This window comes from Lissotriton helveticus, chromosome 3_1, assembly GCF_964261635.1.
Source record: "Lissotriton helveticus chromosome 3_1, aLisHel1.1, whole genome shotgun sequence".
Classification (NCBI taxonomy): Eukaryota; Metazoa; Chordata; class Amphibia; order Caudata; family Salamandridae; genus Lissotriton; species Lissotriton helveticus.
Window position 1 is genome coordinate 439,530,883 of NC_136061.1, and position 15,695 is coordinate 439,546,577.

General features: G+C 43.5%; 1 protein-coding gene across 1 annotated transcript in view; it reads right to left on the reverse strand.

Moving 5' to 3' along the window:
• ADAM23 (ADAM metallopeptidase domain 23) overlaps positions 1-15,695 on the reverse strand; it is a 748,300-nt gene that overhangs the window by 317,454 nt on the left and 415,151 nt on the right. The window contains exon 6 of the mRNA XM_078680301.1: positions 6,921-6,984. Within this exon, the coding sequence (XP_078536427.1) occupies positions 6,921-6,984 (64 nt within the window). The remainder of the gene's footprint in view (positions 1-6,920; positions 6,985-15,695) is intronic.

The following is a 15,695-nucleotide window of genomic DNA, read 5'->3' on the forward strand; positions in this document are numbered from 1 at the left end:
AAATGCCCGTAGACCAGTTGCATACTTTTCGGCTACTTTAGATCCGGTAGCCGCAGCGTTGCCCGGATGTCTCAAATCCGTTGCTGCAACAGGTGTCAGCATTGAAAGGTGTGAAAATATCGTCATGGGACACCAATTAGTGGTGTATGTACCTCATTCTGTAGAACTGTTAATGACCAGGACCAAGACACAGCACTTAACCAATAATAGGCTTACGCGCTACGAGCAAGTTATTCTTGCTGCGGAGATCGTGACCCTTAAGAGGTGCTCTGTTTTGAATCCTGCTACATTGATGCCACTTCCTAATGATATAGAAGGCGAAGAATGTGAAGATCACGATTGCCTTGATGTGACTGAACTATGCACCAAGCCAAGACCAGATATTGTGGATGAGCCGTTGACTGACCCTGATGAAATTTTCTTTGTTGATGGTTCATGTTTAAGAGACGATACTGGTCGGTAGAGAGCAGCTTATGCTGTTTGCACCATTACTGGAGTTGTGGAAGCCACTTGCCTGGAAGGAGTACACTCCGCTCAGGTAGCCGAACTCATTGCATTGACACGTGCCTGTTTAGCAGGTAACAAAATTAGAGTCACCATTTATACCGATAGCCAATATGGTTTCGGTGTAGTTCATGATTATGGGCAATTGTGGTCTCAGAGAGGTTACATGACCTCCTCTGGTTCGCCTATTCGAAATGGGGAATTTGTGCGACTGTTGTTAGAAGCATTACAAGGTCCAGCAGCAATCGGATTGTTAAATGTGTAGCCCACACCAAAAATACAGATTTTGTATCGCAAGGTAATCGATATGCAGATGAAGTTGCCCGCTACTGTGCGGAGCAAGGGTATTCTTTCACGGAAGTGGAAGTAGGTGGGACTCAGGAAAAGACAGAGTTAAACATGATGCTAGAAACAGTTGATACTTGGGATGATTTAAAAGACATGCAAGAGAAAGCACCTGATTCTGAGAAAAAGGCATGGGAAACAGCAGGTTGTGTGAAAAGTGAAATGGATTTGTGGGTTTCAGCAGATGGAAGGACAGTATTACCTGAGGAATTAGTGAGTCTAATGGCACGACAGATACATGGTCCAGTACACTTAGGAAGAGATGCCATGCTGAGGTTATTTAGGCAGACTTGGTACAATCCTAAATTCAGGATTGCAGCAGAAGCAGTGTGTCGAAGATGTGTCACATGTCAACAATTGAATGTAGGGAAAAGAACACCAGTTACAATGAGTCACATTGGGAGGTCTGGGGGGCCTTTCAACCGAATGCAATTAGATTTTATCGAGATGCCAAAAGTCAACCGCCTCAGGTATGTTCTGGTGGTTGTATGCATATTTTCCAGATGAGTCGAAGCATACCTTACACGCAGGTGCGACACACTCACAGTAGCAAAGTTGTTGCTTAGAGAGTTGATTCCGCGCTTTGGGGTGCCGACCTCCTTGGAATCAGATAGGGGAACTCATTTCAACAGTGAAGTTGTGAAGATGCTTTGCTCAGCATTGAACATTGATCAGAAGTTGCACTGTAGCTATCGACCAGAAGCTTCAGGTATCGTGGAGCAGATAAATGGGACTCTGAAGTCCAGAATAGCCAAAGTATGTTCATCGACGTCCTTAACCTGGCCTGATGCTCTGCCCTTGGTACTCATGAGTATGCGTAGTACACCAGACAGGAGGACAGATCTCTCTCCACATGAGGTGTTGATGGGGAGGGCAATGAGACTTCCGTCTGTTCCAACTACAGCTTTGTTGAATATTACAGATGACCTGATCCTGGATTATTGCAAAGGACTGTCTGACGTCATTCATTCTGTGTCTCTTCAGGTGCAGGCTGCTGAAGTTCCATCTTCAAGAGACCTATGTCACGACTTGTGCCCGGGAGATTGGGTACTGGTTAAAAAGCACGTCCGGAAGAACTGCCTAGATGTGCGTTGGAAGGGGCCCTACCAAATATTCCTGACAACGAATACTGCTGTAAAGTGTGGAGGGCTGCCAAATTGGATCCACGCTTCCCATACTCGAAGAGTTCCAGCACCCTTAGAAGAAACAGCTCCTCTCACAGATGAAAATCCAGCTGTGGACGGCGAACCATTAGAGGGGATCAGTCAAGCTGTGGGGGTGTCGGAAGAAGTTGGGAGTGCTACAAATCCGGAAGAAGAAAGACAGGACGACAGTGAAACTGAAGTTGCCACTGAAGGAGAAAGTTGCTGTGAATACGGCTCAGACACAGATCAAGACAAGAGTGATCAAGAACCGAGTGTGAGGACAAGAAATAGGAGAACAAGGTGTGGAGAAGCTAGTTGGCCTGAAAGAAGGAAGAGGCCGAGCTTGAAGCCAACTTCAGAGAGAACTCTTGCTCCTATATCTGAAGACTCGGATTTGGCCGAAAGTGCACAAAGACAGGAACAGGAAGGTCCGAGAAGAACGAGGAGGGTGCGAGTGCCCTGCAGAAGATACGCTACTCCTGAGTGGACCTACCTAGCTGCAGATGTCCAGTGCACGGAGATCCGGGAGGGTGAGGGAAGTGACATTGATCAGTACTGACCCAATCATAACAGTGGAAATAGTGTTGGTGATACCCGGAGTGGAGGTCGAAGGGTTGCTGACACTCACTATTCCCAATCCTCCTTATCTGAGCGGGATAAGAGACATGGTTTTAAACAGAATAGAATTTCCGACTTTTTGTTCAACGAGGCCAACACATGAGGAAATCATTCTTCGTTTGGAAATATTAGAATACGTGATTAGAGCCGCTGGAACACGTCTGATTCCAGATTGCTAAAGACTTTGTAAATAAACAGATTGAAAGATAACCTAGGGCCAAGTGGAAGAAGAAAAAAATTAGGGATTTCCCATTTAGTGGACGGAGAAGGGCTAGGGTTGTCTGTTGCAATAGAACTCAAAGACTGATCTTGCAGAAGGGATTACCAGCTTCTAGGTGTGGTTCGGAAAGACTGAATAAATAAAGTAAAGAGACTTTGTGTTGTGAAAGAAAACCAGAACTACACTGTCTTGAGATCATGGAGGCTGGCAACCCAAACCGCAGGACAAAATGCATAGTAGGCACACTTTTAGTGGGAGTAATTTCTCTTATAGTTTTAGTAGTTACTATATCATATGTAGTGGGACATGAAAATGAAGAGAAGGCAACAAAGGAAGCAAAAATTGTATCGACACAGAAACCTACTACTGCTGGTAAAAGGGGGGACAATACGGAGAAAGATAAAGCTTTACTAGCAGCAGAGACTCGTAGGTTGCATGTGGATGAATCACAGGGAAATTTCAAATCAAATGCATATGCTAAATTGCTTTATGAATATATTGATGCTATGGAGGTAAAGAATTGCTACGTTTGCATGCAAATGCCAGCCTCTGTAGACGAAGGTATTAGATATCATCATCTTCCATTGACTTATGGAATCACATGTAGTTTGTTGCTTAGTATATTTTATGAACGTGATGGTTTTGAGTATTATTTTTCAAACTTTGATGCTGTTTTACCAGAAGTTCCAAACTACAAGCACATGAACAAGTGGGATTATTATAAGAGTGAAGACAGATTAAAGAAATTTTTCATTCCTTGGAAAACGTTAGATACTTCACATGCCCGAAGAAATAATTTGACTTGTAAAGTGTCAGAAATTGAGAAAAGGTTTATAGGACAGGTGGATGATCGATACAGGAGACAGAAGATCTTAAAGGCTTCAGGCCAATGGAAAACAGATTGGACCGAAGAAGAAAGGTCACACCAAAGAAAGGGTAGTAATGGTCCAATAGCTTTAGATCGAGAGAAGAAGGGGAAACTGTGTATATATAGGGGTAAAACCTATTATGAGAATGTGTTTGTGGGAGAAGTAAATTGTGAACATGCTTTCCAATTAGAATATTATACAAAAGATTTCTTGAAAGAAATGCAGGTGATCCCGAATGTATATTTTGTTTGTGGAAGAAATGCATACGTGAAACTACCGGATAATTGGTATGGATCATGTTATTTAGCAATTGTCTTCCCCAAAATATACCATGCTGAGGATTTGGAAATTATAGAGAGAGGAACTCAAGCTAGAGGAAGAAGGGATGTAAACTATGAGGAGGTAGTTGGAGACGTATTTGGTGCTATGTTTCCTCTTTTAGGGATAGCACTGAATGATGTCAAGATTAGGAGATTGGCAACAGTTCTAGATAGGTTGTCCGCTAGTACTGCTAGATCATTAATGCTGGTGGAGGGAGAGATGCAATCGATAAGGGCAATGGTTCTTCAGAACCGACTTGCTCTAGACGTTCTGTTAGCCAAAGAGGGAGGAGTCTGTAAGGCTTTGAAGGTTCAGGAATGTTGCACTTACATTCCAGACAATTCAAAACCTCTAGAAAAGTATATACGGAACATCACTGAAATTCATCATGAGATTGAGGATTTGACACAGGTAACTGTGTGGGAAAAAGTAGGTCATGGAATGGGTAAAGTTGGAGGTTGGTTTGCCAACCTTGGAAAGAGTTTCATTTGGTACATACTGAAACCTATTATCATAATAGTGATTTGTATAATCACCTTGTGGGGATTGGTGCGGCTGTACCAATGGTATAGATCAAATAGGTTGCAGAGATCCATGAGAGAGCAGGAGAGGAGATTAGCTGCGATGCAGGACAATCAGTACAGGAGTCTGAGGGCTCTAGAGATGATGAAACGAGGGAGTACTGCAACGAGTTCTGTATGATTCAGTTCATACCTCAGGGATAGTGTTGTGATGGTGATGACTACTAAAAGTCATCAAAGGGGGGAACTGAGAGAGCGCAAATCAAGAAAAAATAGAAGTGCACCATATTTACAAGCACGTTGCATTAGTTTAGTAAAGATTACATAAGAGTGTCGAATTTATAGAGTGAAAATATATGAGTGTTTAATTAAAATAGAATGCATATATCAGTGTGAAAAGCTAATGTAGAAGTGTAGAGATGTTAGAATGATGTTGAAGTTCCATGTTATGTGGCTGTTGTAGAGGAGAATGTAATGCTGTTAAACGTAGAAATGTGTAGGTCACATGGCAGTTCACAGAGAATGAAAAGGTGCTGTTACACTCTCACATGAAGTGGATTTTTAATGTTGTTATAATTCAAGGTATTATTGATCATAGAACTGAAATATATGTTTATAGAAGTGTTTCATATAACCATTGTGTGTAATAAGTTAGGATACTGTTTAGACTAAGAAATTAAAGGTTTACAGAGTGCACAAGCCTGTTTCATGTAATTCTAATAGGCCTGAATAGATGAGGTCGTTTCTTTTGATCTGCATGTGCTAGTTAGAGGAAGGTCATGTTAAGCATAAATTGCGGAGACTGCTCGATGGTTTACGACTTAGAAGATACGGTGGAGGCCGGAATTTGGGGCTCACTGTACAAGTGTCTGTTTGCAGGTGCGAGGAGGTTCCAATCAGGAGAGTGATGAATAGGGTTTTGTTCAGTGAGCCAGGCACAGGCCTGGAGGAGGCTCCAGGAATTTCCTGGGGGGTACTGTCCTGCCGGAGAAGAGCCTGAGAAGCAAGGTCAACGCTAACGATGGGGCCCAGAGGAGTATCAGCATGGAAAATGCCAGAACCAACACCACGTGAGGGGCGTCTCTAAAGGGCGTTTCTATTGTAAATGTGATTTTTGTATTAGGGACAGCACCCCTGGGTGGAGTTAGAGCAGATGGTCTGAGGAACCTAAGAGAGCGGATGGGTAGGCAGATAGGTTAACTGCGAGAGACCGATTTACAACGAAGACTAAGGAAGTGAGTGATCTTCTTTGGAAGTCACCACGGCTGACACCTTTTTAGGTTAAGATTCTGCTAAGTAGGGATGTCACTTAGTCTAGTGTAGGGACAGTCTAATCTGTATTTTTTCCTTCCTGTAAATGACTCACAAGCTACAGCTTGTGTCTATTCTTGCAACTCTGATGATTTTTTAATTGGGTTTGGTGATATTCTTTTGCCGACTAAGAGCATTTAGAAAATGTATGTTTGTATTGATACCAGTATATCTTTTGAACCTTATTTTGAGATGTTTGTATCTCCAGTTAACTTTGGTTTTGTAATAAACTTTTAGAACTTATTCATAGTAGGTGGTTCTTTGGAGTGGTGTAAGTCCTTATTGATTGACCTAGTAGTGGATTGCCTTTTACTCTATGACAGGTACCAACGGTTCAGTCGACCTGAGTTGGGATCTAGATTTATAGCAATAGATCAGAAATCCCGCCGTATCAGACATAAAATAAAAAAGAGGATAAATATTCAAGAATGTGTTGTATTATAATATGGCACAAGGGATACAAACAAACAGTGCTAGCGTTGTGTCGCGAAGCTTCTCCAGATTTATGGGCATGATAATAATAGCCAGGAAATCAATCAGTACAGGCAAAGACACCAAATCTGCATTTCAGTGAAAATGAAACTTCTTTGTCTGCTGCTCCGGAGAATGAGATGTAACCCTAAGACAGCACATATCAAACCACTACCCCCACTTGTATTCTTTTGACCTCCTAGTTACTATTGCCTTATTGATAAGAAGGGCCACGGCAAATAACGTATGCTACTCAACATCTGACATGAGGTAATTCATCCCAGTTTTCAAAATGCCCTGCCCCACCTCAAGCACCGGGAGAAACCTATCCGTGTTGCTTGGCATGGGTGTTGCAGATGAAACACTTGGGATTGGCGGCCATCTTCCGGCCTCTCCGGATCAACATTTTAAGTCTAAGTGACACCCTTTCTTCATCTTCTGCGCCTACACTACACAGGGGGAAAAGATTAGGTCACTGAAAAGGAGGCTAATATATGCTTTGGCTGAATCTGTTTGGTTGTATCTGTTTCATTTGTAAATGGAGAAAAAGACAAGCGATTACTCACATATGTCAAACAGCAGCTGCTAATCTTACCTGGCTGTGAGTCATCTCCTTTGGCTCAATGAAGTAGGTGTAAGTGTTGTCGTCAAACATGCCACTGATCAGAGAAGGGAAGTAAATGCGAGTTAAAAGCGGTTCTAGATATAAGCAAAGAATTTCATTTCACATTTTTAGGTCACATACAGAAAAACAATTAACTATACACAAAAACAATATCACTCAAAAAAAAAAAATCGGTGCATGCCCTGGATCATGTGATGTTTCCATTTTTTATCCCCAGTCTGTAGAGAGTGCTACCAACTTCGTGCAGCTGCGTCTACACACCATAGCCCATAGCCCTTCTACAGTAGCACGTGTAGAGAGTTTGTACGTGCCTGGCTTGTGAAATAGGAGGATCTGGAAGAAACTATATAGTGAAATGAATACTCTAAAATATTTGCCTTATTGTGTTTTTCCTAGGTAAGACTATTTCAGGGTTCAATAATAAAATGTATTCCTCATTATTGTTTGCAGTTTTATTGATCTACAGGTTGTCTCGTTGTGAAGCTACAGAAAAGGCTTTGTTAGAGTAGAAGGTGGGATCTTTCAAGAACCCAGCAGAGCTACAGGATGGAAGAAGGAAGGTCTGCAGGACGGAAGAAGGAAGGTCTACAGGACGGAAGAAGGAAGGTCTATAGGAGGGAAGAAGGAAGGTCTACAGGACGGAAGAAGGAAGGTCTGACGGACGGAAGAAGGAAGGTCTACAGCACGGAAGAAGGAAGGTCTACAGGACGGAAGAAGGAAGGTCTATATGAGGGAAGAATGAAGGTCTACAGGACGGAAGAAGGAAGGTCTGAAGGACGGAAGAAGGAAGGTCTATAGGAGGGAAGAAGGAAGTTCTACAGAATGAAAGAAGGAAGGTCTACAGGACGGAAGAAGGAAGGTTTACAGGACGGAAGAAGGAAGGTCTATAGGAGGGAAGAAGGAAGGTCTGCAGGACGGAAGAAGGAAGGTCTACAGGACGGAAGAAGGAAGGTCTACAGGACGGAAGAAGGAAGGTCTACAGGACGGAAGAAGGAAGGTCTGCAGGACGGAAGAAGGAAGGTCTATAGGAGGGAAGAAGGAAGTTCTACAGGACGGAAGAAGGAAGGTCTACAGGACGGAAGAAGGAAGGTCTATAGGAGGGAAGAAGGAAGTTCTACAGGACGGAAGACGGAAGGTCTACAGGACGGAAGAAGGAGGGTCTGTGGATGGAAGAAGGACTGTCTACATGACGGAAGACGGAAGGTCTACAGGACGGAAGAAGGAAGGTCTACAGGACGGAAGAAGGAAGGTCTGCAGGACGGAAGAAGGAAGGTCTAGAGGACAAAAGAAGGAAGGTCTACAGGACGGAAGAAGGAAGGTCTACAGGACGGAAGAAGGAAGGTCTGCAGGACGGAAAAAGGAAGGTCTACAGGACAGAAGAAGGAAGGTATACAGGAGGAAAGAAGGAAGGTCTAGAGGACGGAAGAAGGAAGGCCTACAGGACGGTAGAAGGAAGGTCTAGAGGACGAAAGAAGGAGGGCCGTGCAAAAAGGCAGACTTGAAGATTTGGGGCTGAGATCTTTGTCTTTTACTGACATGATACACACACAGGTTCCACAGGGCAAGTGCGCTATGTGATCTGTTAAGCAGTGCACACTTTCTGTAATGATTTGTAATAGTAGTTTCTGCTAGAAAAAAAAGCTACTGCTGTGTAGGGACACACAAGCTGAACAGAGTACCATAGTTTGTGTTGCTCTGTACAAATAAACATATATGTCACTACGTTCTGTACCCATCAGAAGCTTTGCACATCTTGGTGGAAGTGAGGAAATACCTTTATTGGCTTCTCTGGAAGGAGTGACTTTAAACCACATTCCCTGAGGTGGTGAGTTCCCTATAGCAGTCGCTCCTCTTTGATTCTGTCATTCTGTCATTCACTCCTAATCCACTCAAATGTAAAATAACTGTAAAACCATATTACAATAACATGCCACTAACAAAATTTCAACAACATTCGGATAAACCAGTTACTCAAATCTGAAAACAAATACAGCAAAAATCCTTTGAGATTAAAAACTAGACTACGCAATTTATCAATCCAGCATTAAAAATGATTTTAAAACCAGAATCTTTTTAAGGAATCTGTGAGGGAACATAAATGCTGGTGAAGGCTGTGTGCTCCAAACCCCACCACATTTAGAGATCCTCGAAGCCAGGGATCGTTGTGTCATCCGCGCATCCGTCAGAGCAACAGATGCTGAGAAGACACAGATAAAGGCAAGGCGGTGCCATGTTTGTTTGGCCTGTCAAGCAATCCTACAGCCAGAGTTTGATTAATAAAAAACGAACAATATCCCTGAGTGGCAGGTAGCTTTCACCCTCTCGGTCATGGCTTTTCTTTGCTTACGTTGCTCTTGTCTACGCGGTCTGCATGGCAGACTCGGCCAGGGTACATCAGGGACAGACAGCACGCCAGAGGTGTAGCTGGGGTTCATGCGCCCTAGTGCATGCAATGAAACTGGGCCCCCAGACGGTATTAAAATGCTGCTATAAATGAGGTGCAGCACGCTCATCACACCCAAGGACTCTGGTGTCATGTAAATTCTGGGTCTCCAAGCTCCTCGTTCTACTTATCTTCCATTCTAGCCTTACCATCCTCAACTCACCTCACTCCCCTCTCATCTCCTTCATCCATTCAATGTTCTCCTCTCTATCCCTTCTTCAGTCTCCCTCTTCCCCTCTTCTGTCTATCACTCATCCTCATCTCCTGCCTTCATCCTCTCCTTATTTCTGGTTCCTTTATCTTCCTTTTCCCACTTTGCTCATTTGTATCTCCTTTCTCTTTCTCGCTCAATCTTCTTACCTTCTCCCATGTTGTCAGCTCATCCTGCCTCCTCATCTTTCACCCACTCCTTATTCTTCACTCCTTTCTTCTCTCTTCTTTACTGTTCCCTCATCCTCTATTCCCTCTGTACCCCTCTTCCTGAAACACAAACACAGGCAAGCCCCTGAGCATGCACTGTGGTTTAAAAATAAAATCAGAGCATAACAGCAGTCGGTACAGGACAGCCTGGGCCCCCTCCTATTGGCTGCACCAGTGGTAGCTACGCCTCTGCATCACACATTTAACAGGGTGGGACTACCACCACTGTTTGCACGCCTGGGGTGGGTGGATAGCCAACCAGTTCAAGGATTTGCAACTGCAGGGCCAGCTGGGGCTCCACCATCGGAAATTAAGGGGTTCCTTCAACTCGAAATGAGGCGGTACCATAAGCTTGGTGAGGTGAGAGCGCTAAATGACGAACTGTATTTAATTATCCATTTTTATTGTGCTTGTAAACCCTACAAACTAATAGTAAATACTTCTAAGCATAAATGTGCGTCTGCTATGCGAGTGAACGGAATGTGCCCTTGATATGCATACAACAAACTGTCATACAAGCACCAGAGAACCTCTGATTAATTGAAATGCCATAGGAATACTGGAGTGACTCCCGTGCAGTAGATCCGTGATACCGTCTTTCGTAAGTCTGTGGCTCCTAACTACTGGTATAATGTATTATTCTGGATTCTAAATAGCGCCATGAAGGTGCAGCTTAGAATGTTGAATGGTCGTACAAATCCATTGAAATGTGTGAAAAATGTCTGGTGACACATCAAATACATTTGCAAATCCTATGCGGTGGTACTGAATACAGCCAGGAATCCTATTCTGGGGGGTAACTGACTGCATACATGCTCTGATGCCGTTTTGAAAACTGAACATGCTTTTCACAAATGAGTGATTAATTGTAGCGCACATATTATGCAGAGGTCGTTGATTGCTGGCATATACCGTTTCAGGAAATGCGATTGTCGTCATAAATATGTTGTTTACTTTCCTTGACTTTAGGACCTGTTGCCCTCTGCTTTAGACGTCCACATGTCTTTTGCCCTCTGCGTAATTTAATTTGACATACATTTTTGGGATGCATTTTATACAATTGTATTTGTTTATTACGTGTAAAGTTTACTTTGTACATATTTTATCGTTCACAAAGTGTTTTCTGTATTCTTCTTATATTGTAATGTATTTGTGTTTGCCTGAAATTGACAATTTTACTCCATAATTATTTCCCCTCAAGTAGCTTTTAATTGATTGATTCAACTTGGGTTAAATATTTGTTTCGGGTCCAGTGCATATTATGTATTCGCAATGCAGACACGACTTGCAACCACACAATTTGGCTCTTGTTCATGACATTGACATTTTGATTGCATTTGTGAAAGTCTGCAAAAGAATCTTTGAAAAACGCAAACAAGTGCTAAGGAATCTAAAATTCAGGTGTTATCAGGAGAGTGCTTGACTAGTGAGCTCCATGAGTCAAGCCACTGTATGAATGTATATATTGTTGAATAATTAAGAGAAATGGAAAAAGAGCCGATCTTTGTGCCAAACTACTCATTCATTTTTGACGTAGGGAGACTAATTCCCTATTGTTTATCATTCGTCAAATAATATTTAAATCATTGGAACTTAAGTATCCGGCTGAAGGTCTGAGGGGCCCTCAAACTCCAGGAAGAAAACATTTGTTCTTTATTCGGAGTCTGTATTGTGTCATGATGCATGCAATATTCAATACTTCTCTGGCATCTTTCCTACAGATACAAGGTAGTGGTCTGTCTTATAATGTATGGCCTAGGCCTCGGAGCCCGGATTGAGCTTAAAAAATTAATGAAGATCTCTGAAGGACATTTTGTTACATCAGCTACTGCTGGGGGAGTGAGCTCAAAACATCCATGAATCCAAGTGTCAAGTCTGTTATTAAAGAAGAACAATCATACAACTATCTAAATAAACATATTAATTCTTTGACATTCGCCTCAGGGTAAAATGCTGCTGTCTTCGCTTGACCATGAAGGACAGCAGAGCGAACTCCATAAAAGAGCAGGCCTACAACAACGGCTGGCTATGTGAAATGTGTCACAATATGATTTAGGTTTGAATCCCAAAATAGTAGCAATGATTCACATTTTTCAAGTGAAAAAAGCTACTGGATTGGATTGTATTTATTTGTCTTTTTGATAATTCTCTAAATATATGTGACTATCTTTGGTAATACACGAATGTACTGTGTGACCAATTGGCTAATGGGTACTGACTGCGGAGGCAAAATGTACATGATACTTTAACAGACCTATATATGAGGAGGGGAGCCCCAAAGACACTGCATGTGTATATGGATGTATTTTCATTATGCTTTTTTTGGAAAATACGAGGCAGGTGAGACAACTAAAGCTGTCTCTAGGCCTGATCCAATGACAACTCATTTACACGACACACAGTGTTACCTTTGGACCAGATTTATTCTCTTCTACAGTAAAACAGGCTAATTAGAACAGTTAGAGCGCAAGTGATATGCCGGCCACAGTGTTAAGCAGGCTAAAAGTGACTCAAAAATGTAAATACATGTTTACAAAAATGTGAAGAGTAAGAAAAGAAATGCAGAAAAGACAAAACCTCTACTAAACAAAAACGACTATACGCAGAAACATCTATTTAATTTTTGGGTGACAGTGAATGCCTGAATGAGTGGATATGTGGGCGAAGATGAGATTAGCTAACAGAAGTAGGCTGAACATAGAAACGAAGAGCCAAAGTGGACATCATCAAAGGGGTAACTGCTGGAGCAATTGACAGTAGGGTAAGAAATAGGAAAATACCATAAAAGAAGATGGGGAATAATGAGACAAGCATTGGCAAGGCCAATAGATCTGGCCTTCCACATAGCTACGCTAGATGTCCCTTTGAGACAGAAGGAACAGTGAAAAGTCTTTAACAAGACAGCTACTCTTCAGAACTTGACTGGATATCCCTCTTACGCTAGAAGCTGCTGCTTAAAAAGTCTGCCACAAAGTTGTGATAACTCATGCTGTTCCTAATTGTGCCTCTTGAGTAAGATGCAACTGCTTAAAATTAATTCACAAAGTTGGGGGCATGTGGCTTCAACATAAAAATACATGTATTTACTTCTACTACTCTAATAAATTGAGCTTGATTTCAATATGATAAGTAAATATGCCAATGCAGTCATATGATAATGAATATCACAAGTTTCAATAAATAATTTGTTTACTATGGAACAATTGTAAGGACACCTAGAACATATAGAGATACTAGCAATCACTAGTTAAGTCAAGTGCCTTCTGCTGCATTGTCAGGGAAACTGTCTTTTTGAGTAGCACTATATTTTTATCCCAGTAAAATGCCCGGTGAAATATATTTATATTAATATATATATATATATATATATATATATATATATATATATATATATATATATATATATATATATATATATATATATATATATATATATATATATATATATATATCCAACTCCACACCTCCACCGAAGCAAAAGTGAAGAGACCAACAGCTGGGGAACAGTTTGGAAACAGCTTTATTCACACACAGGGGTAAGTATCGGTCCTCCATCATCCCCCCTCGGCGAATGCATTTCGGCGTATTGTCTGCCTTCCTCAGCGCCTGGGATGCAAATGATTCAGGAAGGTTCGTATGGCGCAGGTATTTATTCCAACTCTTCCTGATAGGTCGCTCAGTGTCCCGCTCCTTAAAGGTATATGCCTAAGCGCTAACAGCCCTGGTAGTTCGTTGCTTGTCTGTAACTCCTACCAGTCCCAGGATGCATTATTCATCTTTGTGTCTGGAGGCTGTTGCCTGGGGCGGGTCCACAAAATAGCTGAGGGGAACCTTCCTTATTCCCATGTGCATGAAACACGCCGCCTCCTTATGTCCCCATACCGCTTCACCCTGCTGACAACGGGAACTTTTTGGACGGGGGCAAGGCGGAGATCAAACCTTACCCAATGTGAGGCTGAAATGACCCCTACACCGCCATATCAAGTCCCGAACCGGCAGGGGGGCTCTGGTGATTCCGGTAACCCGGATTGAATCCGTTTTCTCCAGCTGTCCAGAACCAACATACAAAGCGGGGGCCTCTTGGCGCGTTGCTGGAACCCGCGCTGAAATATCCAACTCCACACCTCCACCGAAGCAAAAGTGAAGGGACCAACAGCTGGGGAACAGTTTGGAAACGGCTTTATTCACACACAGGGGTAAGTATCGGTCCTCCATCATCCCCACTCGGCGAATGCATTTCGCCGTATTGTCTGCCTTCCTCAGCGCCTGGGATGCAAATGATTCAGGAAGGTTCGTATGGCGCAGGTATTTATTCCAACTCTTCCTGATAGGTCGCTCAGTGTCCCGCTCCTTAAAGGTATATACCTAAGCGCTAACAGCCCTGGTAGTTCGTTGCTTGTCTGTAACACCTTCCAGTCCCAGGATGCATTATTCATCTTTGTGTCTGGAGGCTGTTGCCTGGGGCGGGTCCACAAAATAGCTGAGGGGAACCTTCCTTATTCCCATGTGCATGAAACACGCCGCCTCCTTATGTCCCCATACCGCTTCACCCTTCTGACAACGGGAACTTTTTGGACGGGGGCAAGGCGGAGATCAAATCTTACCCAATGTGAGGCTGAAATGACCCTACACCGCCATAACACGTCCCGAACCGGCAGGGGGGCTCTGGTGATTCCGGTAACCCGGATTGAATCCGTTTTCTCCAGCTGTCCAGAACCAACATACAAAGCGGGGGCCTCTTGGCGCGTTGCTGGAACCCGCGCTGAAATATCCAACTCCACACCTCCACCGAAGCAAAAGTGAAGAGACCAACAGCTGGGGAACAGTTTGGATACGGCTTTATTCACACACAGGGGTAAGTATCGGTCCTCCATCATCCCCACTCGGGGATGCATTTCGGCGTATTGTCTGCCTTCCTCAGCGCCTGGGATGCAAATGATTCAGGAAGGTTCGTATGGCGCAGGTATTTATTCCAACTCTTCCTGATAGGTCGCTCAGTGTCCCGCTCCTTAAAGGTATATGCCTAAGCGCTAACAGCCCTGGTAGTTCGTTGCTTGTCTGTAACTCCTACCAGTCCCAGGATGCATTATTCATCTTTGTGTCTGGAGGCTGTTGCCTGGGGCGGGTCCACAAAATAGCTGAGGGGAACCTTCCTTATTCCCATGTGCATGAAACACGCCGCCTCCTTATGTCCCCATACCGCTTCACCCTGCTGACAACGGGAACTTTTTGGACGGGGGCAAGGCGGAGATCAAACCTTACCCAATGTGAGGCTGAAATGACCCCTACACCGCCATAACAAGTCCCGAACCGGCAGGGGGGCTCTGGTGATTCCGGTAACCCGGATTGAATCCGTTTTCTCCAGCTGTCCAGAACCAACATACAAAGCGGGGGCCTCTTGGCGCGTTGCTGGAACCCGTGCTGAAATATCCAACTCCACACCTCCACCGAAGCAAAAGTGAAGAGACCAACAGCTGGGGAACAGTTTGGAAACGGCTTTATTCACACACAGGGGTAAGTATCGGTCCTCCATCATCCCCACTCGGCGAATGCATTTCGGCGTATTGTCTGCCTTCCTCAGCGCCAGGGATGCAAATGATTCAGGAAGGTTCGTATGGCGCAGGTATTTATTCCAACTCTTCCTGATAGGTCGCTCAGTGTCCCGCTCCTTAAAGGTATATGCCTAAGTGCTAACAGCCCTGGTAGTTCGTTGCTTGTCTGTAACTCCTACCAGTCCCAGGATGCATTATTCATCTTTGTGTCTGGAGGCTGTTGCCTGGGGCGGGTCCACAAAATAGCTGAGGGGAACCTTCCTTATTCCCATGTGCATGAAACACGCTGCCTCCTTATGTCCCCATACCGCTTCACCCTGCTGACAACGG